The following is a 26,404-nucleotide window of genomic DNA, read 5'->3' on the forward strand; positions in this document are numbered from 1 at the left end:
CTGGAAATGCTGATAACACATGGTTAGGTGACGAGTTGGAGGACTGGGTATTGGGCCAAATGACTGAAAGGAGAACCTTGATTTAGAGGTTCCTGTTTGTGTCTCTGCAGCCACCTCAGATTGCACGCACACATGTGGTCTGCTGTGAGCCTGACCTAGTGTGCTGGCAGAATGTCTTCAATCATTGTGGGAACTGCAGTGGTGGGGGAGCTCGGTGCATCGCTTCTCCTGGGTGCCTTCATTTTGGGTAAGCAATGCTTTGGGTGTCATGAGCCATTATTTGGACTTTTCTCAGTAGAAGTCTGGTTCTCCTCAGAGGAAGACTGATTTATTTGGCAACCCTTCAGGATATGCATGGCCAGTCACAGAACTCTTGGTCTCTGTAGGGAGCTATCCTAAAGTAGTCCAAAGGGTGCAGTTTTAGTTTCTGTATTGTAGACTATGTTAAAATCCTCAGAGAAAAGAGAAATAAGGGTCACTTGCAATAAAAGAGGTCAGCAGTAAAGCTTCAGCCTATTTTTATTTTTTATTTTATTTTTTTGGCAGTATTGGGGATTTGAACTCTGGGCCTCACACTTGTTAGGCAGGTCCTCTACCACTTGAGCCACACCGCCAGCCCTTTATTTTATTTTTGTTTTTTTGAGACAGGGCCTCACTATGTAGCCTAGGCTGGTCTAGAACTCTTGATCCTCCTCTCTCAGCCTCTCAGTTTCTGGGATTACAGGCATGTACCACCACACCCAACAAGAATTCAGCTTTTAAATTGCCTATGGCTTTACATAGAGCTGTGACTGGCTGTCCTTGAGCTCTTGACAGGACTCTTCCCTCACTGTTTTTCTTCTCCCCATTCTAGGAAACTCAATATTTAACCTTTCCAAGGTAGGAACTAAACTCTCCCAAGAGAGCTAGGCTGTTGACCTTACTTATCACACCCTAGTATAGCTCTGACCTTGGGAAAGACCAAGGCAGGCTGGCTTAGGTAGAATCTGGTCTGGAGAGAGCAGGAGAACATAATGACTTCCAAGGTCCCATTTGAGTAGAATGTTGGTTTATGTAACATAGACAGTGTTACAGAAGCTATGAAGTTTCCCAGTCTGTATTACATAGAGAAAAAAAAGAGTGTATTTTCAGAGGTTCCTATCCCAGAGTGTCTACATGGACTTGTATGTTTACAAACATCTGAGAACCTGAAGATACACAGGAATGGGTAGGGAAGTTGAGAGAACTTAGCATCATGGTGGTATGGGTCATGAGTGAGGGAAAGTTTTAGTTGTTTGTGTGCTCCGTGTTTAGTTGCCTTTACTAGGGGCAAACATTTTGACTGGGAGATAGTGCCTCTTCCTTATTTTGTCTTGTAATGTTTTCATATTTGGGGATCATTTTCATATCGTGTGTGATTGTCTTATTGTCATAAGTCTTTTTTCTGAAGTTTTTATTCTTATCATAAAATTAGGCCAAATATAACAATTTTTCTAAATTATTTTCTTTTATGGGAATGTGGTTTGAACTCAGGGCTTTGAGCTTGCAAAGTAGGCACTCTACCTCTTGAGCCATGTCTCCAGTCCATTTTGTTCTGGTTTTTTTTGAGATAGAGTTTCTCAAAATATTTGCCCAGGCTGGCTTTGGACTGTGATCCTTCTGATCTCAGCCTTCCAAGTTGCTAGGATTACAGGTGTGATTCCCTGGCACATAGCCCTAAACTATTAATTATAGGAAAGGGGAATCCTGGTAATGACACCCTCAGGAGTGATGGCAGATATTTTCCACGAGTTACATTGTGAAAGAGCCCTGAGCTCAGGTCAAAATATCTGATCAACATGTGAGATAGCTTATTATGCAGCATTATTTGAAGAATATCCAAGTCTCTGGAAAGAGAAGGAAGCAACATGTAGGTGAGAGTTTTAACTATGTCTCTTATCAAGGTGTTTAAGGTTTTTCTGAATGATTTTGTTGGGTTTTAAAAAACAGACACACACACACACACACACACACACACATATATATATATGAGAGTCAGAATTTTGATATTCAGGCATATCTATATGTATATATACACAAACATAATCTAAAATATGTGTGTATGTGTATACACGTCTGTATATAAGTTATGTACCAAATAACCTTTTAGTCAATGTATAGCAGTGGTCTCATAGGATTACATCACCTTGTGTAAAGATGTAGCCATCTTTGTTCAAATATGCACTATGATACTTACACAATGATGGAATCACCAAATGACACCTTTCTCAGTCTGTACCCCTATCATTAAGTGATGCGTGATGACGTGTATATAGAGATATATATGTGTGTGTATATAGATAGATAGCTGAATAAGAATTTATGAATATTTGAAATTCTTACGAATTTGAACTATGAAATTTAAACTTGACTAGAGTGTTCTTGGGAAATGCCCACAGTGTCAGGGACTTATTGGACAAGTAGTGACTGAGTGCTTCTCTGCATCTCATACCATGCTAGCACTGAAGATGCAGTGGCACACAGGCTTCCTAGAGCTTATAGTCTTGGGGAATATGGCAGAGAGCAACACTTTAATCAGTTGAGCACACAAATAAATAGATAATTAGAAGTTGTGACAAATGTTTTAAAGATAAATAGTACTGTTAGGACATGTGGCTAGGGGATCTGATGTAGGATGGATTGTTGAGGAGAGATTTGCCTAAGGAAATGACAGTGATTTATTTATTGGTGGTAGTGGGATCTCATACTTGCTAGGCAGGCACTCTGCCACTTGAGCCATTTCACCAGCCCTTTTTTGTGAAGGGTGTTTTTGAGATAGGGTCTCTTGAACTGTTTGCTCAGGCTGGCTTCAAACTGTGATCCTTCTGATCTCTGCCTCCAAAGTAGTATAGGTGTGAGCCTGGCAAGAAATGACATTTAAGTTCACTTATAGAGATAAACAGGAGGTAAGAGGTGAAGGCATGAGCAATGATGGTTAGAAGAGCATTCAGTCAAGGGGAGCTTTAGAAACTTCATACTAAAATACTGAGTACAGCTGTGTGCTGGTGGCTCATGCCTGTAATCGTAGCTACTAAGGAGGCAGAGTTCAGGAAGATCATGGATTGAAACCAGCCCAGGCAAATAGTGCGTTAGACCCTATCTCAAAAATGCCTAACACTAAAAGGGCTAGTGGAGTGGCTGAGGGTGTAGGCCCTGAGTTCAAACCCTGGCACTACAAAAAAAAATAAAATACTAATTACTTTTACAAAGGCGGAGAAGCAGTACTTATACAGTGTGATGACACAGATTCAGATCCAGAAGGCCTGGCTTTGGAATCTGGCTCCTAACAGGTTCTTAGGCAACTTACTCTACCCCTCTGTGCCTCAGTTTCGTTATCTGCAAGACATGTCAGTGTTGTGAGGATTAAGTGAGTTAACAAGGTGAATTTCTGAGATAGTGCCTACCTATACAGCCTTCTCTGGTTTATTGCATACCAATTCCTGATTGCTAGTGTAGTTCTTTATTAACTAGGAAAAAAAAAGTCTGATCCTTTAATGTTAAAGATGAGGCTGAGGAAGTTGAGTGATTTTCCCAAAAATCAAATAGTTAACAGGTCTGAGCCCTGAGGAAGATTAAAAAAACAAAACCAAACAAAAAACTCCAATTCAGTGCTCTCCCTGCTAAAATCACTGCTTCTCTCTTCATTCACACAGAGCTTTAACTGGACATTTAGAGTATTTAGGGTAGAAAATGGGTATCTCTGTTCATCAGATTGTTTGCACATGTTCTAGACTTTGTTAGAAAGTGATTGGGTGTGGCTGTGAGTCAGACTCGATAACTAGACTTGGTCCTTTTAAATTGCTGCTTTCCTTTTACAGTGTGGTAGGGGAGGGTTGCAGGATTCCTGGAAGTTGATTTCAATATAATGGTCATATGGTTAGCAATGAACTTTTATCCAGTAGGTGCCAGGCACTTTACAGGTCCTGTAACTCAAGAATGGGCACAAATACAAGCAAAACACACATGGTCCTGTCTTTGAGAGTATACAGATTTGAGCAGGAATTGATGACAGATATGTAAATGGTGCACTGCTGGGGGAATGTTTGAGTGCTGAGTAATAAGTGCTGTTTGCTGGGCAGGAGAGGGAGCACAACCAGCTCCCTGGGGAACAATTCATCCAGAAGGTGACAGTCCTAATACAATGAACTACAGATAGGACATGCTTTAAAGGAAGCCCATTATGACTATCATCCTTGTATGTATGGGGTGAGGTAGGCTGCGTGGAGCAGGAATAGGGCTATGGCTGTCTTGAGATCTGTGTTTCCGTCAGAGGCGTGTCTGTTTGGGGGAACTCACTGTGACTCCTGATATGTCTAGATCAATGTGATTATTACCCACATTGTTATAGTGGGGTTCAAAATGGAAACTTCAGAGTTTCCAGTTCATTCTGATTCATCATTTGCCATTCTTACAAAGGTAGAAGATCAGAACCTGAAATCGTCCCTAAAACCACCAACTTGTTTTCTTGGCTCTTAGGTTATAGAAAATGAATTCTGTGGTGATGCTCCCTCTTTTTGAAAGCACTATTATCTGCAGTAGCATGTCTAGTACTACAATTACTATCCATGTTATGGGTGAGGAAGGTCAACTATGACCTAGGGAAGGAACCTCCTGGAACGGTTTGATCCTGGTTATCCAGGTGGAGGATTTTATCGATTAGAATACTGGCAAGTAATCTCTTAGGCCAATCACTTTTTACAAATGGAAATGGCCCCTGTGTGCAGTGGGGTAACTGGCTGTTAATGCAATAGAGACCTTTCCTCTTAGCAGACTCTGAGGCAGAATTCCTCCAGTGATGGGTGGCCAGGAGTGTGGGGATCGCAGCTGAGACAGACATAGTGGTAACTAGGAATCTAAGACTGGTTGTAGATGTAACTACTTGGTGTTAGGGTTCTTCTGTTTAATTAAGACAATTTGAGTCTTCTTCTAGTAGCTGATGAATGTAGTTATATGAGTTATATGTGAATGTAGAATGTTAGTGCAACAGAGATGATAAAGACTTTAGAGAAATAATTTTGCACATGCACAGCTCAGTTCTTGATTTTACTCACACTGTCTTGCCTTAAAAAGTTGGAAAAATTGGGACTGGTGGAGTGGTTCAAGTGTTAGAGCATGTGCCTAGCAAGTGTGAGGCCCTGAGTTCAAACCCTAGTACCTCCAAAAAAAAAAAGTTGAAAAATAAAAAAGGCCACCATAGACTTTTCATGTGGTTCTTTGTGTCCTAAATTTGACTTTAATTGAGTTAAAAATTCTTCCTTCTTTGTGTATCTCTCTCCCAAATGGGCTGGGCATTCTTCATATGAGTAACAGTAGTAGTTTGTTTTTTTTTTTTTTTTGAGACAGAGTCTTGCTATGTAGCCCGAGCTGCCCTTGAATTGGAGATCCTCTTGCCACAACCCCTCGAGTTCTGGGATTGTCAGCTGGCACCACAATAAAAGTAATAATTCTGACTTAGTTGTAGAGAGAGGTGACAATTTGAGTCTGGGTATCCTGTAATTTTTTGTTTGTTGTGGAATGTCACTTCAAGAGCATCCTGCAGGGCTGAGCATGGCTTAAGTCCAGAGCACTTGCCTAGCAAGCCTGAGAGCCTAGGTTCAATCCCTAGTACTAAAAAAAAAAAAAAAAAAAAAAAAAAAAAAACGGGGTGGGGCATCCTGCAATCATTTGTTTTTGTTTTTGTTTTTTTCTTTGAAAAGCAACTTTCATCTAATTTTCCCTTACGGCCAATTTAAAACAGTCCCAAGTGACTTTCTAAACATCACTGTTTTGTTTCATCATAGCACTTGTCAACATCTGGTGTTTTCTTATTTATTCAGTCTGTTGCTTCTTTTTTGTCCACCCTCCACCGGCAAACTGCCTTGAACCCAGATCTTGTCTTTTTTGTTCAGTGCTGCTTCCTAGCACCTCACACAGAGACTGGCCTACAGAGGCCCTCACTGTTGGTTTGTTAAATTTAGGAACTTCTCTGGATATGACGTTCTGATTTTTTTTTTCTTTTCTCTTAAGATCCAAAAGTTGAGAGCAGCATGTTCTGCCCACTGAAACTCATCCTGATTCCAGTGTTACTCGGTAAGTGGAAGCCAAGGGACCAAGGGTGGATTTGATTTCTTGTAAGTCTTGTGCATTTTGAAAAGCCAATTTTATGTACTTTCAATTCCCTCTGATTTGTGAAAAAAAAAAAAAAATGGAAACCCAGATTTGGAACTTCATAGTTTTGCTGAAGCAGCTGTTTTAGAAGCAGGTGGCAGACTCTTTCTTGAAGACTGAGCCTTCCTTTGTTTCTATCTTTGGGTATCTTTGGTCCCTTACTGGGTGTTCTTGGACCTTCTTGTGCAGTACAAAGCAAGTTTCTCTATGGCCTGCCTGCACTTTAAATTATTATCTCTAAAGCACAGCTGGTCTCAGATTTGGAACTGAAATTGCTAAAGAGAAGCCCACGATCCCTTTCGTAATTCTCATGTCTTTGTCACGCTAGGCCTCTTGTGGTTCCTAAATCCAGGAAGGTGTTTCCCAGTTTGTGGTTGTTTCCTTTGACTGGAGTCTTCCCTCCTTCCTCCAGCACCTCACCACACAGCAAGCCTGCTCAAGGCTTCCTTATACTTTGGGATTCCCTTTAGCTCTACTTCCTTCTGCTAAACTGGTCTGGCCTTGTCCTCAGACCAGGTGGGAGTTTCCTGTCAGACCTCCCCCAAGTACCCAGGGCTGCTTCCTGTGGCTCATCTCCACTTTTTCCTAATTTTCTTTTATTCTTTCTTCTCCCTGTCTTTCTCTTTATTCCGTGGATGTAGCTTTGTAGGAGGAAGAAATTAATTAGGGTGCTTTGCCCTTAGAGCTATTTATTTTTGAGACAGGGTCTTATGCATGTAACCCAGGCTGGCCTCCAACTCCCAGGCCTTTTACCTGTGCCACCCAAGTGTTGGGATTACAGGCATGAACCACTACACCCAGGTCTTTATTATTATTTGTTAAACTATGAACAATGAACTAAACATTGACTCAACAAAGCACACAAAAAGGTTGCCTTTACTCCGATTCCAGGAAATATAGAGAGTGCACAAATATGTAGACACACACAGGAAAATAGTGTGTGTTGGAGAATTTTTTCACAGAAACAGGGGTGTCACTATCTCAGAGGGCATTTAGCCAGTTCCACCCAGATTTGTGAAGCAGCCTGTAGGTGTTTGCCCTTCTGTCTAGGGAGTTTCCAATCTAACCCCTGTATGGAGTACTTGGTGGCACCACGGGGCTTTGTACTTCTGTGTGGAGAGGTTCTGCTTCCCTTAGAATGCCTCCTGTTCTTCAGTCACATCTCTACTAACGTGACCTTTCACACCTTGGTTTCTCTTTGCTTTGGTCGCTGCAATTGTCTTTTAGCAATCTTTCACTTAATTCTCCAGGCAGAGCTTTTAATATTAAATTAAATCCAGTTCTTACACCTTTAACCACACACACAGTTGCTCCGTTCTTCCTCACAGGAAAATTCCAAATAGTTGTTAGAGCTGTTTTTGATTTCTTTAAAAACAACTCCCTTCGAAGGGTGTAGAGTTCACGTTTTCTTTTCCGTCCTCCCTACTGTGGGAGCCTGCTGTTGGGCAGGAAGTTAGCTCTCTCCTCCCAGGGAGACAGCTTGGATGAAAAGGCCGGCACATGTTTTTTTTTTGTTGTTGTTCATTTCCATATGTGTTCGCTTGGCTCTTCTTTGATATGAACTGGACAGCATCTAAATTTGTCTCTCTAGATATTGTTTTCTGTGCATGGAGCATATGTTGTGAGAACAGAGATGTCCATGTAATGTTTATCTCTTTTAGTGACCTCTTGCAATTTCTTGAGCAACATACAGATTACAGCTTTGAGGGGTCCATGTTGTAAATGCCTAAAGGCTGAAAAGTCAGGACTGATGGCAAAGCTGGAGTGGGGTGAGGTGGAGGAGGGCAAACAAAGGAAATTCAAGGAAAAGCTGTGCTCTGCTTTGGCCTACTTACAAGGACCTGTTCTGTAGCCAGAATCAGACAGCACATGCAGGGATAAGCTTTTGTGAAGAAACTGAAGAAAAGGAAAAGAGGAAGAGAACAAAAAAATACCAGTGGGTTGACCATTCAGATAGGGAACCAGTGGGGAATTTAAGAGCAAGAAACATTCCATTTCCTGTTTATGGTAAGTGGATGTGAGTTTCTAAGTGATGATCAGAAAGAAGGGACTTCAGGGTTTCCTTTCTTTACAGAGAAATTCTAGAAAAGGGGAGACTAGCTAGGAGAATGGAGCCAGATAGCATTTATTGCAGTATGAAGATCATAGACCCCTGCAGACTTGAAAAATGAAGGCAACCAGAGAGTATTTCACTTATTCTTGGGGTTGCCATGCTGGTTTTAATGAGGGGTCTCTGAGTGCTTGACCCATTTGGATTATCAAGGAGGGAATGTGTATAGCACCTGGTGATTGATAACTGATTTTGGTTGTTGAAGGTACTTGTCTAAATGTCATGTCCTCTTGCTTCTGTAGGTTATTCTTTGGGCCTAAATGACTGGAGTGTTTCTTCTCCTGAATTGATCGTCCATGTGGGTGATACAGCTTTGATGGGATGTGTTTTCCAGAGCACAGAAGAGAAACATGTGACCAAGGTAGACTGGATGTTCTCATCAGGACAACATGCTGAGGTAACCTGAAGGAAATGTCACTGTGGTGGAATAGAAGCCGATGGCTGATGGTGTCAGGATAGGTTGGGACAGAGGTATTACAAGAGCTTGGGCTTTGGAGGTATTATAATTAGGCCCCTTCCTCACTCTGACACTTGGCTATGTAATCAACAATCCTGCTGAATGTCAGCTTCCTGAGTGGTGAAGAAGAAGGCAATGCTTGACTTTCAGGTGGTTGAGGGGCCAATGAGAGACATGCACATGAAGCCCTTTTAGTTGCCTTCCCCTGTCTCCTGACCTTTATACAGTAGCACAGATGAGAGTAAGTGGTAATTCCTATGGTCAAGACAGAGGAGCTCTGAGCCAGGCATAAGAGTGATGTCACAATTATTTTTGGGTATATGTGGGTGTGTAGGTGTATGTGTAAGCATGTAAGCCAATTCTTTCAGCCCTCTACTGCCCTGGGAATGCACTTTCTCCTTTTCATCTGCTTGAAGCTGCAGTGTGGCAGAGTGAGAGTCTCTCCTGGAGCTCTTGGATTAGAAGCTGTATTAAGCCTCATCAGAGAGTCTATGAAGATATTCAGATGTCAGGGTCATTTGTGAAATATGTCCCAAGTAGATTGCTACTAGCAATAAAATTCCGATGTTTGCAAATGAAATATTGTTTTTGTAGCTCAGTGAGTATTTCCTATTTTCCCTGTCATGCTACCCTCACTCAAATTTTTATTACTATTACTGTAAGAGAAATACAGCTATAGTGGAAGTAGAAATAAAAATTCCCCAGGGTTTCGCTTCCCAGCCTGTAACCATTTCTTGTTGATAACGCCTTTGTGTTGAGATATGCTGGCTGAAGGAAGACAGAAATGAGAGGAGTGGCAGCTAGCATGCCAGGAACACTGGCCCACAACACCACAGGGATTAGATCAGACATCCGAATCTGACTAGGGGCCATGGCACAGAACAAGGTGAAAATTAGAGATAATTGACAAAGGTTATAGATGTGAATCTCCAGAGTGATCTTTAGAGTGGGTGTCACATTTTCCCCCAAGCTGTAAGAAATAAAAATGTGTGTACCATATTTCTCCATTTGCCTTTGTAAGAAAAAATGAGTCACAGAATCTTGTGCAAGCTCAACTATTTCCTGGCACGTTATTATTATTAACTAATATGAAGAACTTTGTGTGTGTGTGTGTGTGTGTGTGTGTGTGTGTGTGTGTGTTGTCTCCACACAACAGGGTCTTTTGGATACAGACTCCCAATGTTTCTCCAACGTTGTGTTGTGTTCCAGGGCGAATATGTGCTGTTTTATTACTCCAACTTTAGTGTGCCTATGGGGCGCTTCAAGAACCGTGTGCGCTTGGTGGGTGATGTCTTACACAACGATGGTTCTCTCTTGCTCGAAAATATTCAAGAGGCTGACCAGGGAAACTTCACCTGTGAAATCCGCATCAAAGGGGAGAGCAAGGTGTTTAAAAAACGAGTGATGGTGCATGTGTTACCAGAGGATCCTAAAGGTACAGAGACATTGCCTTAGACAGGGGCCAAGGGGCAAGAGATTCCTTATGGAAGAGGCAAGGGAACTGATTCCGTTGAGCTAATTAATGCCAGCCTTTGGGCTAAGTACTTCCCACAGGGTGAGTCTTCAGTAAATGATAATTATTTTATTAAATAAAAGTCATGATAATCATTAGTTTAATCGTATTTCCTTCTCACAAAAGCCCTGCAAAGTTCACATGGTTCTTTCCATGTTACAGATGAGGTTACTGAGGCTTAGACAGAGTAAGTGACTTGCCTAAGGTGATGTCATAACTAATACTTAAACCTTGGAACCTCTGACAAGAAAGTCCACGTTGTGTTTACTGTACCCTAACTGTTACTTCCTATCAGTTAGCCACATCCATGCCTCATCCACATTTTATAGCTACTGTGTTAGATGTTCTAAAAGAAGTGAGCAAATCCCCAACCTTTTTGCATCTTATCTTCCCACCTATAAATGGAGGAGGTGGCTTCAGTAGATTAGTAGTTTTAAAATTTTCCCTTTGTAGAAGTTTTGGGCTCCAGGGAACCTCAGGCAGCACAAAGAGTGGGAATAGGGCCAGGGTTGGAAGAAGACCTACTCAGACAGGACCCCAGCCTTCCACCTCTGCTACAGCCACAGTCCTTTTCTTGTTTCCTCTTTTGTTCATCAGGCTGCCAGGTTTGAAGGTAGGATTCTGCTGCTTTTAGACAGTCTGGAAGTGAGAATTTGAGCTTGGCTGGTCTGACTCATGGTAGGACAGGCATTTAGAAAGCTCCTTCCCATCTCTGAGCATGTGTTAGTTGAATGGAATGCAGCCAAGACTATAATTAAAAGAGACATTGTTCTTCCAGAAAAATCTCAAGGACAAGTATTGCAAGCAACAGTAGTAGCTGTACTAGCTGTACATTGTTCTCTAAAGCAAAAGGTGGAGATACCACCAGTAAGGTGAAAGTTAGAGATAAAGTACTTCCCCCAGAACAGGAAGGCACTGAAGTAGTTTTAAATGACAAAGGATCATTACTTATGTAGATATGGTGAAGTAGGTAGACTGAAAGGCATCCTTGTTGAATGGTATCACATGGAGCTGCCATTCCTTGACATTCTGAAATCTCTCATCATGTCAATAGTCCCCACCCACATCTTTTTTTTTTTCCTTGTGGTACTGGGGTTTGAACTCAGGGCCTACACCTTGAACCACTCCACCAGCCCCTTTTTTTTTTTGAGATAGATTTTTTTCGAGATTAGGGCCCGTGAACTATTTGGGCAGGCTTTGAACCTTGATTGTTCTGGTCTCTGCCTCCTGAGTAGCTAGGATTACATGCGTGAGCCACTGGTGTCCAGCCATGTCTCTCTTTTATAATGAACTAGTGTTATCTAAACTAATAATATGCAGTGTTTCTAAAATTTAGTTCACTGTATCGATAAGAGGCATTTCCAAAAAAAAGTATGTAAATACAAATGTTTGAAGAGTGATAGCACTAGATACATTCTTGAAGAGTGTGGGGTAAAGGAGTAGTGTATGATCTCAGGGAAACTTACGTCTATGAGGGAACCAGAATTGGGACCCTCTGCTCCTCGCTGCCAACTTAGGTCCTTCGCTACTCCGCTCCATTAGCAAGCTCTTTCCAGTACTCTACCTTTGTCTTTCACGACACTGATCACACCTGTTCAGTTGTGTCTTTCCTACTGGCCTGGGTCTGGGTTCTTTGTCTCTTAACAGCTCTAGGCATAGCACCTTGTATAGAGTAAGCAATCAATATACATTTGTGTAATAAATCAAAGTCTTTAATTAGCGTCCCTCACTTGAATCTTCTTTCTAAGAAATGGAGTTGCCGAAGGTGGCCCCTGGCTTCTCTTCTGATTTTCCCTAATTACAAAGCTGTGGTTCTCCAGGAGTCTCTTTATGCTTCATTTCTCTGCCTTTGTTCTCTAATGCTTACCTGAGTACTTGTGTGTATAAACCAAGCCTATAAAGTGGGTGGGTGCCTTTTCCTGCTTGGGAGAGACACAGAAGGAGCCAACAGGAGTCAATGTCAAAAACTGAAGAAGCCATGGAAACAGGTTAGAATCATGTTGAGGTAATCAGGTATTACCCCAGGAGCTGAAAGAACAACTCATATTTATTTTTCCCTTCCGGCTAGCATGGGAACAGATCCAACCCCTAACAATTTTGCTGAGTGACCCAGTTGAAAGTTATCTAACTAGCTTTATGGAGGTTGTCTCCTCCCATTTGGAAACTCTATTTTTCAGTCATCTATTATTTTCTCTGGAAAGTTTACCCTTTACCTTATATTTTTTTCTACAATTCTACTACAATTCCTTTTTCACAGTTATTAAAAACTATGGATTAAAAAATAATATCAATACTTCCTGTACTTTTGCTCTAGACTCCACCATCCTTCTATTTATGTGAGATAATACAGTATAGTGTGTGAGAAAACTTGAACTTTGTTTTTATTCAGAACTAGATTTGCATGCTGGTTCTACCCTTTACTGACCATGTGGCTTTGGACTTTTTCACTATCCTCCTCTGTAAAATGGGAGAGTAATATAGTATGTATTTGTAATGACTTATAGGGGTAGAGTTCAGTGTATGTGTGAGGCCTTGGATTTACCTCCCCAATACCAAATGTGTATGTTCATGTATGTATGTATGTATATATATGTACATATATATGTGTGTGTATATATATATATATATATATGTTATAATGACTGATATGCTATGTATAAGATGTCTAGCACAGCCTGTGTAGTAAAAGGACTCCGAATCTTCAGTTATTATTGTTGTACTTAAAAAGTAGAGTTGAGTTGTCGATGTGCTGAAGGATTCAGAGGGAGTTCCTTCCCTGCTGGTTTTCTTTGGAGAGAATTTTCACTGCCTTCCAAATAATTCTCTCCGTTGAGTTTAGAGTTCATATATTTCCTTTTGCTTCCCTCCCCTTGTGCACATCTCCTGCTAGGCAGGAAGCTCATGTTCTCCTTGGAAAATAGTTTGGATGAAAGATTGGCTCATATATTGCATTTATTCACCCATGAACTTGCTCAGTGCTCATTTGAGGAAATTCTGTTTGTTTCCTTCCTTTCTCTTCCTTGCCTAAAACTTTCAATTCTCCTGCTCCAGTCTTCTGAGTCCTGAGATTACAGGTGTGTGCCACCACAACCAGTTCTGCCTTTCATTTTTAGTTAATTTGTGGTTGGCTTATGTAGGGCATTGTGGAAAAGTCAGAAACATCATTCTTGTTTTTTTTCTGGGACCTCTTGGAATGACTTATGCAATAAACTTATAGCTGCTTGTATAAACTAGGCATAGGAAGAGCCTAGGAGTTGGAAAGCCAGAAACAGTGGTGGGAGGTTAAGTTGGGGAGGTGGAGGCAGGAGAGGGCAGGATTGAAACAGAAGTCAAGAGGAAAGCTCTCTACTGTTTTGGATGAATTTGCAAGAAGTCCTGTGACCTGCACTGAAGCCAAAACTAAGTCCTAAGATAGCTTGTAAAAAAGAAAAGAAGAATTGAAGAAAGTTACCCACAGTTCATTTTTTCAGTTAGAAGAATCAGTGGGTTAAATAGAAGAAAGAGAGCTTTACAGCTTTCTATTTCCTGTTTATGCTATGCAGATGTGGGTATCTAAGTTGATGAACAGAAAGCAGGGGCTTGGAGACTTTCTGTACTTTTTTTTTTTCTTTCTTTCTTTTTTTTCTTTTTGAGACAAGCTCTTGCTGTGTAGCTCTTGCTGAGCTGGCCTTGAACTCTTGATCCTCTTTTCTCAGATTCCAAAGTACTGGAGTTATAGATGTGTGCCACCATGCCTGGCTTGAGACTTTCTATACTGTCTTTAGTACAAACTTGATGTGGAATTGGAGTTCATGGGAGGAATTCTGGGAAAAGGGAAAGAGAAAGGAATTAAAGAGGACCAGAGTTTGTTGTAGTATGAAGATGGCAGCAATCTTGGCTTGGTGTTTGTGGATAGTTAGATATTCTCTTACTTTGGGGATGCCATATTGGTTTGAGTGAATGATCTCTGAATACTTTGTTCATCTGGATCATTTATGGTAGGAATATGGAGTGTTGAGGGTGACAGTGATTTTTGCTGCTGACTGTCTTTGATTAAACATTATATCTTCTAGAAGGTCTATAGATTATGGTATGGGTCTGACTCAATTTATCATTTTATCCCCAGAACTCATAATCCATGTGGGTGATTCTGCAGAGATGGGATGTGTTTTCCAGAGCACAGAAGAGAAACTTGTGACCAAGGTAGTCTGGATGTTCTCTTCGGAAGAGCATGACAAGGTAACAAGGAGGAAACCTCACGGCGTGGTAGAAGCCCATGGCTGGGGGCAGGACAGAGCAGGGAGGGGAGAATCAGTCCTCAGATACAGGAGGTGGGTGGTATTGCAAAAGTTCCAGCTTTGGAACTTGTCAGGCCTGCCTCCTAGTTCAGCCACTTGGCTGGGCAGTTTTGGCTTCCTGGTGGGAAACAGGATTCAAAGGGTGAAAAAGAAGATGGCTGTTATGATGCTGATCTTTTAGGGTTGTCAAGACATGTATGAGCTCATACATGTAAATCATGTTGTATGTGACATGGATGCGCATTTTAGCTTCTTTTTGTTTGTTTTGGTGGCACTGGGGTTTGAACTCAGGGCCTCATACTTGCTGTACAGGCACTCTTACAGCTTGAGCCACTTCACCAGCCATTTTTTGTCATGAGTTTTTTTCAAGATAGGTTCTTGAGAGCTATTGCCTGGTTGGCTTTGACCTGTGATCCTCCTGATCTCTGCCTCTTGAGTAGCTAGTGTTACAGGCGTGAGCCACTGGCGCCTGACTCTTCTTTGTAGAGTCCATGACAGAATGAGGAGTATGATTTTTGTGGCCTAGCCAAGAAAGCTGTGAGCTAGGCAGAAGAATATGATTATATTCTTATTTGAGTTATTTTATAAGTTTTGGCTGGTGCTCTGTTGTTCCCTTTACATGATGGAGAGAATTTTCTGTCTTCATGAATTTTTTAAGTGTTGAGAGTGATACGTCTTGGGGGCAGAGTGAGGATGTTGCTGTTCACTATAAAGCAGTAAACAGCAGGCTAGACCAGTAGATCTCAATTATGACATGGTGATATATTTAAAGGTCAAGATATGAGGAACATCCTAGATGACTTATTAATAAAAGTTAGGGTACAAAGCTTATAAAAGATTTCACTTTTATAAATTAAGATATATTCCAAGTCATGTCTGTACCAAAGTCATTTGTATTCCCTTGATTCCTGTGAGGTTCAGAAAAAAGTGACATCATGGTGGCACGTGGGAATCACATGTAATCCCCCGAGCACTTGTCATGCATTTAAATGTCATCCCATCAAATGATTCACAACGGAAAGGGACAGGAGGTTAGGGGCAGGTCTTTCCGTTTGTTAGTGTCTGTGTATTCACTATATATTTTTTTTAAGTTTTTTTTTTTTTTAATCTAGGGCTAGAGATGTAGCTCACTGGTAAAACACTGTCCTAGTACACACAGAGTCCTGGTTTTGATCTCCAGAACCACTACACACATACACACACACACGCACATGCACATACACACACCACGCATGTGCACATATACACACACACACACACCACACACAAACACACACACACACCACACACACACCATACACAAATACACACACAGAAACACACACGATCTACACATTTTTGTAAAACATTCTGGCACTCATTCAAGTTGTTTTGTGTGTGTGTGTGTGTGTGTGTGTGTGTGTGGTAGTGGGATTAGAACTCAAGGCCTAGCACCTGCTAGGCAGGTGCTCTACCACTTGAGGCATGCCCCCAGTCCCATTTAAGTACTTTTAAAGCATCTACTATGTGATGGATCACTCAAAACCCCTGTCCTAATGAGAGATTGGCAGTCGAAATAGAGGGAGATACACAGTAAAATAATGAAGAAATAAATATCTAAAACAAGAAATAGTAAAAGCTGTGAAGAGCCATTAAGCAGAGTTTTGTGGTGGTTATTTTGTGTAGGTGGCCAGGGAGGCCTCACTGAGAAGGTGACATAGGAGCAGTGGTCTGAAGAAGTGAAGACAGACATACCATGTGTGTGTCTAGGGGAAGATTGTTCCAGTCATAGGGAGTAGCACACGTAAAGGTCCTGAGGCCAGGACTCAAATTACAGCAGAGAGGGTAGTGCAGCTGGAGCCAGTGAGAGAAGAACAAGATGAAGGGAGGAAAAAGGGACTGGGCAGAATACCAAGGGCTTGTGGTTTTGGTGGAAACGAGGGGCTGTTGAAAGTTTGAGAGCCGGGAAGTGCATGATGCCAGCTATGTTTTGAAAGACTCATCTGTTGAGAATGGAAGGTAGAGAACACTAAGCAGGGAGACAAGCAAGTTGTGCTAAGAGAAGAGGTGTGACTTGAACCAGAGGGTGACAGTGGGAGAGCTGAGAACTGGCTAGGTTTGGGATGTATTTTGAAAGTTGTGATAGGATTTTCTGTGTCGTTAGATGTGAGTCATTTAAGAAAGAGGAATTAAGGATGACCCCAAGAAGTTTATCCTGAAAGAAGGTATTGCTATTTTACCAAAATGGGGTGGGTGGAAGGAACTGGTTTTGGGAAACAATTAGGAGTTCAGTTTTAGATGTGTTTCAGGTGCCCATTGGAAACCAACTGGAAGTGCTATAGAAAGTAAAAGTGTACTTTGGACTTTTTTTCTGGAAAAAGTAAAAGCCCATTATTCTTGCTTTTCCTTATCTTCCCTCATTACCTGCAGCAGGTAAGGAGTTGTTTTCAACGTGATATCCTCCTGGGAAGTGTAGAGGTTTTTTTATTTTATTTTTTTTCTTTTTTGAGGGATACTGAGTTTTGAACCCAGGGCTTTGTACTTGCAAGGCAGGTGCTCTGCCACTTGAGCCATACCGCCAGCCCTTTATCCTCCTCATCTGCTAAAGCAGTTGTTTGTGGTTTGGTGGTGTTCTTTACCAGTACATGTGTATGTACGCATGTGTGTGTACATCACTTTATGTTATCTTATGCTTTCTGATAGTGCCTTTCCTGTCCTCCCATACAAGGCTGTGAGTCCCTCCCATCCCCACACCATTCCCTGCCAGTCCTCCAGTCTCATACTTTCTGCCTTTGCCTTCTAGGAGGTGATTGTCTTATACTCTGACCTCAAATTCAACAAGCCTATGAGGTACCCCCAGAACTGGGGCCGCTTCCAGAACCGTGTAAACCTGGTGGGGAATATTTTTCAAAATGATGGTTCCATCATGCTCCAAAGTGTGAAGAAGTCTGACCGGGGCGTCTACACCTGCAATATCCACCTGGGGAGCCTGGTGTTCAGGAAGACCTTTGTGCTGCATGTGATCCTGGAAGAGACTAGATGTATCTAACCTTTGATTAGAGGGGAGGGCTGGGGAACTCTAGCTGATAGCAGGACTGGAGCAAGGCCAGAGAGGCTCCAAGGATGCACGATGGAAGCAGGTGTCATTCTTCAGGTGCTGGCTCTGGGCTTGCACCATCCTGAGAGTGACACTTCTTTCAACCTGGCTCCCCAGTCTCCTGGCTTGTCTCTCCCCCACCCTCCCACCCCTGAGTGCCATCTGGTATGAGGCAGGAAAGAGGGAGCTAATAGATAGCAAACACCAGCCCTTGGTCAAACCCTGCTCATGGCCAGCATTGTTGACTGCTGAAATATCCAAATGTTTAGAGGTGGGCTGGAGTTGTGGCCCCACATCATTTTTACTTGGCTTCCAGGGAGATACTTTATGTTCTGTATGGAAGAGAAAATGAATTGGTGAGAGACAGCTAGAAACAGAGAAAACAGGAAGGCACCAGAACCAAAAATAGATGGCTTTTCTGATCACAGGTTCTGCAGACAGTGTACATCAAGGCCAATGGTGTGGTAGAGAATAAAGCCTTGATTGTGATATCTAAGAAAGGTTGATGGGTGAGGGGTTAGAGTTAAACCAGACTCAGTTAGCAGTCAGGATGTGACCCGTGGACTTTGCTTTCATACGAGCCTTTAGGAGGTGGCTGTGGTTGGCTGGGGGAGGGGAGATGGGGACAGGAAGGGGCATACCTTTGTGCCTGGTGCCTCAGGCCAGATATGGAGGCAGCTTCTTAGTAGCAAAGGATCCTAGCTGGAGAGGAAGGCGCCATCATATCTTTCTCTCTCTCTCTGGTGGTGCTGGGGTTTGATCTCAGAGCTCTGTACTTACAAGGCAGGCACTCTACTGCTTGAGCCATGCCTCTAAGCCATAGCACCATCATCTCTATGTGTACTTCATTTTCAGAAGCCTTCCTTTCAATTCACAGAGAAAAAACAACACTGTGGTTTGGTCTCACTTTTGAGGTCTCCCAGCCTATAGACATATTCATATCTTCTCATCTTCTCACCCTCTGTCTTTCTGTCTCTCTCTCTGCAGTACTTGTCCCTAGCTCTTTTGTTTTTATTTACTTTTAATGTTTTGAGATAGGGTCTTACTAACTTTGCCCAGGCTGGCCTCAAATTTGTGATCTTCCTGTCTCTATCTCTCAAGTAGCTAGGATTAGAGGTTTGTACCACAGTGCCCAGCTTTCTGCTTCCATTCTTAATGCTACCCACCATCCTGAGGCAGAAGAGCTCCCTTGTGACCGGGCACTCGGTGCCCTGTGCTCAGGTGTCACTCTCTTTTCCTTCCGGGGAACCCCACAGCATGGCTCTTTGCATTCCCACTCTGTTGGTTTCTACCATTCATCATGTAAATAAGCTCAGTTCTTCCTCCTGCCTGTGTTTTTATTTACTCCAGCTTTCATCCTGTATCCTGAAATAGCTTTATTGAGATACAATAATTCTCATGCCACACACTTCACCCATTCAGAGTGTACAGATCACTGGGTTTTAATGTATTTGGAGTTGTAGAGCTATCACAACAGTCAAGTGTGTATTTCATTCTCAACATAGCCAAATATCTTATTAAAAAGCTGCATGTTGCATCTTCATGGCTCATCTCCCATTAACTCCTCACTGCACCTTAATCTACATTTTTTTTTTGTGGTACTGGGGCTTGAACTCAGGGCCTATACCTTGAGTCACTCCACCAGCCCTTTTTATGATGGGTTTTTTCAAGATAGGGTCTCGTGAACTATTTGCCCGAGCTGTCTTGAATCTCGATCCTCCTGGTCTCTGCCTCCTGAGTAGCTAGGATCATAGGTGTAAACCACTGGCACTGGCTTAATGTACATTTTAGGGGCATGCAAGGGGGCCAGACTTTGGTTCTCAGTCTGGTCTAATGGGGACAGTGTCCCCAGTGTCCCATATGGGGTGGGGCCTGGCCTTCTACCTCCTGACCTGGCTGCTGCTTCTATTCATAGGACTTCTGGGGCTTTGGCTCTTTCCTGGAGTAGTGAGTCCTTCTCATTGCTTTTTTCCTTTCCCAAACGGTAATTCCAGCAACCCCTAGACCTGAGGGCCTAGGCGGGAATCAGTTGGTGATCATTGTGGGGATCGTCTGTGCCACTCTCTTGCTGCTTCCTGTTTTGATATTGATTGTGAAGAGGACTCACAGGAATAAAAGGTACAAGCTGTCCCTGCCTCTTGGGTTGGGAGGCTGGGGCTGCAGGACTCCTTTAAACCCAAAGCGAGGGACAGGCCTTGATTGTGCCTTTCTCACAGAACAAGGTTCCACTTAAAATGAAATCATCTTGATTGTTGCGTTAGATGTCATTGTAGGTATCTCTGCCCACTTTGCTCACTCTGCCCTTGAAGAGACTTGGAGATTCCTATGGCCTCCTCGTTCACTTTGGTGACTCCCTTACAAATGAGGTCTGAATGGAGCGTGATTAAGAATGTAAATCTTTTTCAAGAACTATAATGGTACCACTCAGTACCTGAGAGATTATTATTTGGTGTGGGTCAGACAGGCCTCCAACAATTAAAGATCCTACTGCCTCAGCTCCTGAGTGCTGGGATTGTAGTCATATGCCACCACACCTATCTTACGTGTTGTTAAAGGACTGAATTCATCAGAAGCTCTCCCAAGGTTTCAGAAATGCCTAAATGCTTTGACGTGGATCCTAGAGTTTCACTGGCTGTTGGCAGGTCTGGGTCTCTCGATTTACACTGTTATTGATGAGGTGCAGTGGCAGGGCATGTTGATGCTCTGTTGAGATTGTGGAAATGAAAAGGGCCTTGTGAAGACTGAGCAGTGCAGACTTGTGTGTGTGTATGTGTTACTGGGGACTGAACACAGGACAAGTGCTCTACCACTGAGATATGTCTCTAGTCTTGCAATGCTGGATTTTGAGCGATGTTCCCAGAGGAACACGGATTCTACAGAAAGTGATTGTTTGCACCCCTACTCTCCAGAGTTCTCTGATTTGGTTTTGAACTTGGTTGGCCTTTCACAGGGTCTTTTCTCTGGGTGTGCTGAGAGTACAGAATGGAGAGCTAGACAACATGGGTTCCACTGTCAGCTTACTTCCCCACTCTGGACCTCAGTTTCCTTAAAAAGAAAGGAAGCATTTCTATGTCTAGTAGTGTAGTCTAAAGAAATAATCAGCCTGCTTTGCTGAGATTGGTGCAGCATTGCTTGTGATTAAAAAGTATAATGCTGGCCAGTGACTCTCAGAAAGGAATGATTCAATGCATGGGTATTTTACTAAATGAAATACCACACAAGCCTGCATGGAAGGACATGGAATGATATCCAAGAAGTAGTAAGACAGTTTACAGTATGACCTAAATTTTATTAAAAGAAAGTAATATAACGCTTACTTCAGAAGCATGTATACTAAATATGTTTTGCATGAATTTATTTATACTTTCATTGAAAATGGTTTGAAAGGTTAATTCTAAGGTAGAGGTGAGGGGTTTAGTGGGAACTTAAACTTCCAACTGTTTACATTTCTTATTATCTGATTCATTTTACAATGAGAATATACAACTTTTTGTTCAGAAAATATGATCAAAATATTTCCATTTTGGGACAAAAAACATGGTTTATTTTCTAACTTATACCCTGATTTTTGTTTTTTAATCTGCCTTAGGGCAAAACAGAAAAAAAGAAAGTGCATTTAGTGGCAAATGCAGGAGGCAAATGATTGAGAGATCAAAAGTAAAGTGCTCCAGACAGGGAAGGGGCCAGAGCACCCAGCTATGGTGGGTGTAATTTGGCTGGGCCCTTTCTGCAAGAGGCAGGAACCCTTAGAACTGGGGTCTTGTTGGGCATGTGCTGCCCCCTGCTGGTTCAGCTACATCTTTCTAATTCTCAGAAACGTCAAAAAGACAATGAAGTTGAATCTCACTGTCCCTCTCTGTTCATTCACTTAGAACTGTACCTCCCACATTTTTTTGTTGTTGTTGCTTTCTTTCTTTTTAAAAATGGGATGCTGTTGTTGCCTAGGCTGCCCTTGAACTCCTGGAGTCAAGTGATCCTCCCTCCTGAGCCTCCTGCATAGTTGGGACTACAGGCACACACCACCATGCCATCTACACTGTACTTTTCACTATAGACAGGAGGTTGTTAGAGGGATGACAGAGAAGTTGAAGCTGTGTTTCAGCCTAAACTATGTCTGGAACAGCGTCTTGCTCTGGCTGTAAGAGTCTTGAGAGCAGAGTTCCTCCCTGGGTCTCTCTTCCCAAAGCAATGTGGGATCCCGTAGAGGCACCAAGCCAGCTAGTTAATTCCTCATGCTTTTTATGCCTTGCAGTTCAGTCAATTCTACAGCCAACGTGAAGAGCCTGGAGAACATGAAGAAGGCTAATCCAGAGGTAAGAGAAACGCTGCCTGTGCAGCCCGTCCTGTGAGGGGGAGGTGCACGCGTTCTCCATCATGAAATCCTGGGGAGACACTGGGTGGGGGTTATTCCCCTGGGAACTGTGCCTTATTCATTGATCAGCAGGGACTCTGGAAGCCTTTATCACAGCAGTAAGGACTTCTGAAGAATGGAGTGGGGCAGGGTGGACTGGGCCAGACCAGTCCTTGGTTGGAGATACCAAAGAAAGAGCCCAGGTGAAAACTCCACCACCCTCACCCTCAGCAGAAGAGGACAAGGACAAAGATCCCTGCTCTCCCTACCTCACAGCATTCTTATAAGGCTCAAATAAAATGAGTACAGGCAAGAGCTTCATAATCCATGAGGCACTGAATACTGAATAACTATAAGGGAGAATTATAGGCCAGGTGTAGTGGCATGTGTCTGTAATCCCAGCTATTCTGGAGGCATAGGTAGGAGGACCATGGGCCATGCCTGGCCAGAGTGGAGAGTTGATGTAAGGGGTTCTATCTGAAAGATAACTAAAGCAAAAATGATAGAGGTGTGGCTCAAGTGGGAGAAATGGAAGCCTTGAGATTGAACCCCCAGTACTGTCCCCCCAGAAGGGAGAATTACAATAATTTAGCAGTTAAGGAGTTAATAGTTAAGATTAAGTATTCAGGAACCTTTAGAGAGGATCAAGAAAGACTTTTCTCTCCATAATGGTTTGTTAAGGAGTTATAAACAAATAGAGACTGAGAAATGGGTTAATTTTTCTGAATTGCTTTTCTCTTTTTCCTTCCCCTCCCTCCTTCTTTTCTCCCTTCCCCTCTTCTCCTCTCCCTCCCTCCTCTCTCTCTGCCTCTCTCTCTTTTGCTGTACTGAAGTTTGAACTCAGGACCTCAGGCTTGCTAGGCAGGTGCTCTACCACTTGAGTCACGCCTCCAGCCCTTTTTGCTTTATGTTATTTTTCAGATAGAATCTCATGGTTTTTGCCTGGGCTGGCCTTGGACTGTGATCCTCCTACCTGTCTCCCACATAGCTGGGATTGCAGGCATGGACCACCACACCCAGCATCTTCCTTTCTCTTTTTAACTTTTAGAAACTCCTCTTTGAATAGTTATCTTCCTATCTTTGGGGCTGTTTTTGTCCCAAAAGTAGGATTTTTTTCCTCAACATTGTGCAGGTGCATCTAGAAGCTCAAGAATTTGTCTCTGGATGATATTGCTTTCCCAAAGGGTGACAGGACTGGGACTCCCAAAGTGCCATGGACCTCACAGATGTGAGGTTCAGGAAGGGCTGTCCCTGTCTTATAAACCCTCTGAGAGATGATGATAATTAGCTGCTAATTAAATGCCATCTTACCATGACACTAACTAGGATATCTACAGAATACAAGTAATTTAGCAAGATAAGTGTTTCCTGTTGCTAACTCAATGCCCATGGAAACAAAGATGTTGGGCTTTTGAAGCAGTTTGGTTCTTCGGATGGTGCCCTTTGCTGGTGAGTTAATTTCAGAAGACTGAATTATTATTTTTTTTTTATGGTGTTAGGAGTTGAACTCAGGGTCTCACACTTGCTAGGCAGGTATTCTACCACTTGAGCCACTCCGCCTTCCCCCTGAATTAGCATTCTTGACGACAATTCTCTTGGTAACCCTCTGAAATTAACCAGCTTTGGTGGCTGATATCCTGCCAATAGGAGGAGGTGGCCTCTCCCCTGGCCTGTGAGATTTTCCTGATTTTTGAAACTTTTTTTTTTTTTTTTTTACCATTTTCCCCTACAGAAACACATCTACTCCTCAATAGTTACACGGGAGCTGATGGAGGAAGAACCGAGTGGACAATCAGAGGCCACCTACATGATCATGGTGAGGCTGACTCTGGGCTCCAGCTGGGCCCATGTCTGGAAGAGGAACCTGAGCTGGGAAGGACATGGCAAGCTCTGGGTGGTGGGTGTGCCTAGGTCATCTGGGAGGCTGACTTCTGAGGTCAGAGATTTCTGCAGGTGGTAGGAAAGTCAGGAAAACCGAGCTCTGGAGTTACCAAGCATGCCTTCCTGCCTAGCCTTCAGGATTAAAGGCCCTCCCTAGAGACTACTGGCTTTCATGGCAGAAAAAGGTGAAGAGTGGCCTTCTTTGGGAGTAGGGAGGGGGTTATTAGCACAGGCGTGAGTAAACAAGGCCCAATAAAGAAAGTGTGTTAGAATTCTTAGACAAGTCTTGCATTGAAAAGGATTACTTTCCATCAGAGGTCAAAGTAGGCCAGGGATGGTGGAGCATGCATGTAATACCAGCACTCAGGTGGCCAAGGCAGGAGGATTTCAAGTTTGAGCCAGCCTGGGCTACATAGTGAGATCTTGTCTCAAAACAACAACAACAACAACAAAGAAAGAAAGAAAAGGAAAAAAGGCCAGTCAGGTCCCTTTGGCCCTTAGATTTGTTTATTCTGTACCTTATCACAACCTTTTCAGATCTGACTCACATGCAGGTTTGCAGGCTGAGTTTCTGAGATAAGCATGGACTCTGAGTCCTGTTTTCTCTCACTTTAGACTTCTGTGGCTCCCCAGGAAGTACAGCCCCAGCAAAGGCACCTTGCCATGCAGTGAGTAGGGACAGGGACAAAAGGAGTGGGCTGGCAATAGGTTGACACTGTAAGCTGATTATAGGCCCCCAGCCCACGAGGGAGTTCAAGAAGGCTGGCTCCCGTGCCTGTGGAATGATGAGCTATCACAGTGCACAGAGGACACATGACTCCCAGCTGACTGTAGTGCAGAAACATCTGTCAGGGCAGGGTGAGGTCAGAGACCTGGCCTCGTTCCACTAAATGAAACATCAGCCCCTCTGAAGTTGTCGTTGAATGGAGTCATTTTCCCTATATCCTTCTACCATGATGGCCTGTGATGCTCCAGTAATTTGCCAGATCCTTATAGACCTGCCCATGTGGCTACTGCAGGGTGATGCTGTCTGCAGTGAACATGAGGTAGGAATGACTGTTCTTCATAGCTACCACCCCATGCACATGCAAGGTGTTTGCCACATGACAGCACCTTCGTCCCCTTGACAGAGATCTGCTAGAGTGTGGGTAAGATGAGGCCCAGGCCACGAGCCCAGAGGCCTTCTGGACTGGCCAAGTTGTTTTAAAACACTGTGTGCCAAATTAAATAAGCCTGTGGGTGAATTCTGGGCTGCAAGCCACTTGTTAGAGAGTTCAAGTGCAGAGGTGTTCTTTGATAAAGAGCAAAGGTAAGGAAACTTTTGTTGTTGTTGGCTTGATTACATTTACTAAATGTTCAGTCCATGTTTTCTGCATCCATGGATTCAACCATGCACAGATTAAAATATTTGGGAAAAAATTATGTCTATGAAGAACACATACAAACTTTTTTCTTGTCATTATTTCCTAGACAATGCAGTATAGCACCTATTTGTATACATTTACATTGTAGTAAGTATTTTAAGTCAACTGGAGATAATTTTAAGTGTACAGGAGGATGTGTGTAAGTTATGTACAATACTGTGTCATTTTATATAAAGGACATGAGCACCTGTGGGTTCTGCTATCTGCAGGATTCCTGGAACCAATCTCCAGTGGGTAGCGCCATGCTTTCTCTTTCTAAGGCTGTAGGTATGGCTGTTAAGATCACAAGCTTGGTCATGAGACCGGGGTGCAAATCCTGACTGACTTAGCAGCTAGATTCTAACTCAGAGGCAGGTAACTTAGCTTCTATGAGCCTCCATTTCCTTATCCTTGAAGTGGGAACAATAATACCTACCTCCTTCTAGGGTGAAGACTAAATACAACAAGGCACGTGAAATTAACTATTGGGCCAAACACAACTGCTATTATTACTATTATTGTGTGTGTGTGTGCGCACGCGCGCACGTACGTACTGTTGGGGGTTGAGTTCAGTTCAGGGTCTTGTGCATGCTAGGCAAGTGCTCTACCATTGAGCTACATCCCCAGCTCCCTGAACTACTTATAAGTGTGTTTTGTTTCTTCTTCTCTCCCTGACACAGCACCCAGTTCGGCCCTCTCTGAAGTCAGCTTCAAATAAGCTACTTGATAAAATGCCAGCTGGGGGAATTCCAAAAACAGAGCAAGGTTTTTGAGAAATAAAGGAAGGTATCCTTCATCTTAGTGGTGGCAGGAACTCTGTCCTATGCGTCCTGGGCCACTGTGCCAGCTATTTCAGACCCCTGCCGCCCAGCTGCCCTCAGCCAAACCGCTGAAGATGGAGGGTTTGGAGCCCAGCAGGAAGACTGGGTAGCTTGGGAGGAACAGACCTGATGGGAGGAGGGAAAGCATGAACTTGGCCCCTGGAATGGGACTCCAGCCCTGGGGAAATTGGCTAAGCCACCCCAGCAGCCTGAAGCAGTGCATTGGATCAGACCCCTTCATATGGACAGTGTTTGTTGTGGATGAGCTGCTGGGAAGAATCACAGAGATACAAATCAACCAAAATGATTCGTTTGATGACTTATCCCCAAATAAATGTGGTTTGTGGAAA

General features: G+C 43.0%; 1 protein-coding gene across 3 annotated transcripts; it reads left to right on the forward strand.

Moving 5' to 3' along the window:
- The first annotated feature begins 75 nt into the window (after positions 1 to 75).
- Jaml (junction adhesion molecule like) lies at positions 76 to 26,404 on the forward strand. 3 transcript variants are annotated; one of them, XM_020160802.2, is made up of 10 exons: positions 76 to 247; positions 6,025 to 6,087; positions 8,518 to 8,672; positions 9,942 to 10,167; positions 14,351 to 14,463; positions 17,305 to 17,542; positions 19,593 to 19,716; positions 21,851 to 21,911; positions 23,682 to 23,765; positions 25,914 to 26,404. In XM_020160802.2, the coding sequence occupies exons 1-10, from the start codon at positions 172 to 174 to the stop codon at positions 26,004 to 26,006; spliced, it is 1,233 nt and encodes a 410-aa protein (XP_020016391.2). In that variant the 5' UTR covers positions 76 to 171; the 3' UTR covers positions 26,007 to 26,404. The 3 variants fall into 3 exon arrangements, with proteins under 3 accessions (XP_020016391.2, XP_073922739.1, XP_073922738.1); XM_074066638.1 differs by lacking the exons at positions 76 to 247; positions 6,025 to 6,087 and adding an exon at positions 8,044 to 8,172; XM_074066637.1 differs by lacking the exons at positions 76 to 247; positions 6,025 to 6,087 and adding an exon at positions 8,191 to 8,349.

Source organism: Castor canadensis, chromosome 2 (assembly GCF_047511655.1).
Source record: "Castor canadensis chromosome 2, mCasCan1.hap1v2, whole genome shotgun sequence".
Taxonomy (NCBI): domain Eukaryota; kingdom Metazoa; phylum Chordata; class Mammalia; order Rodentia; family Castoridae; genus Castor; species Castor canadensis.

Excerpts from the sequence above, each read along its gene's own strand:
- Jaml (XM_020160802.2), top strand. The coding sequence starts at position 172 with ATGTCTTCAATCATTGTGGGAACTGCAGTGGTGGGGGAGCTCGGTGCA. Across the intron at positions 248-6,024 it reads CCTGGGTGCCTTCATTTTGG|ATCCAAAAGTTGAGAGCAGC; the intron begins GTAAGCAATGCT and ends TTTTCTCTTAAG. Across the intron at positions 8,673-9,941 it reads CATCAGGACAACATGCTGAG|GGCGAATATGTGCTGTTTTA; the intron begins GTAACCTGAAGG and ends GTTGTGTTCCAG.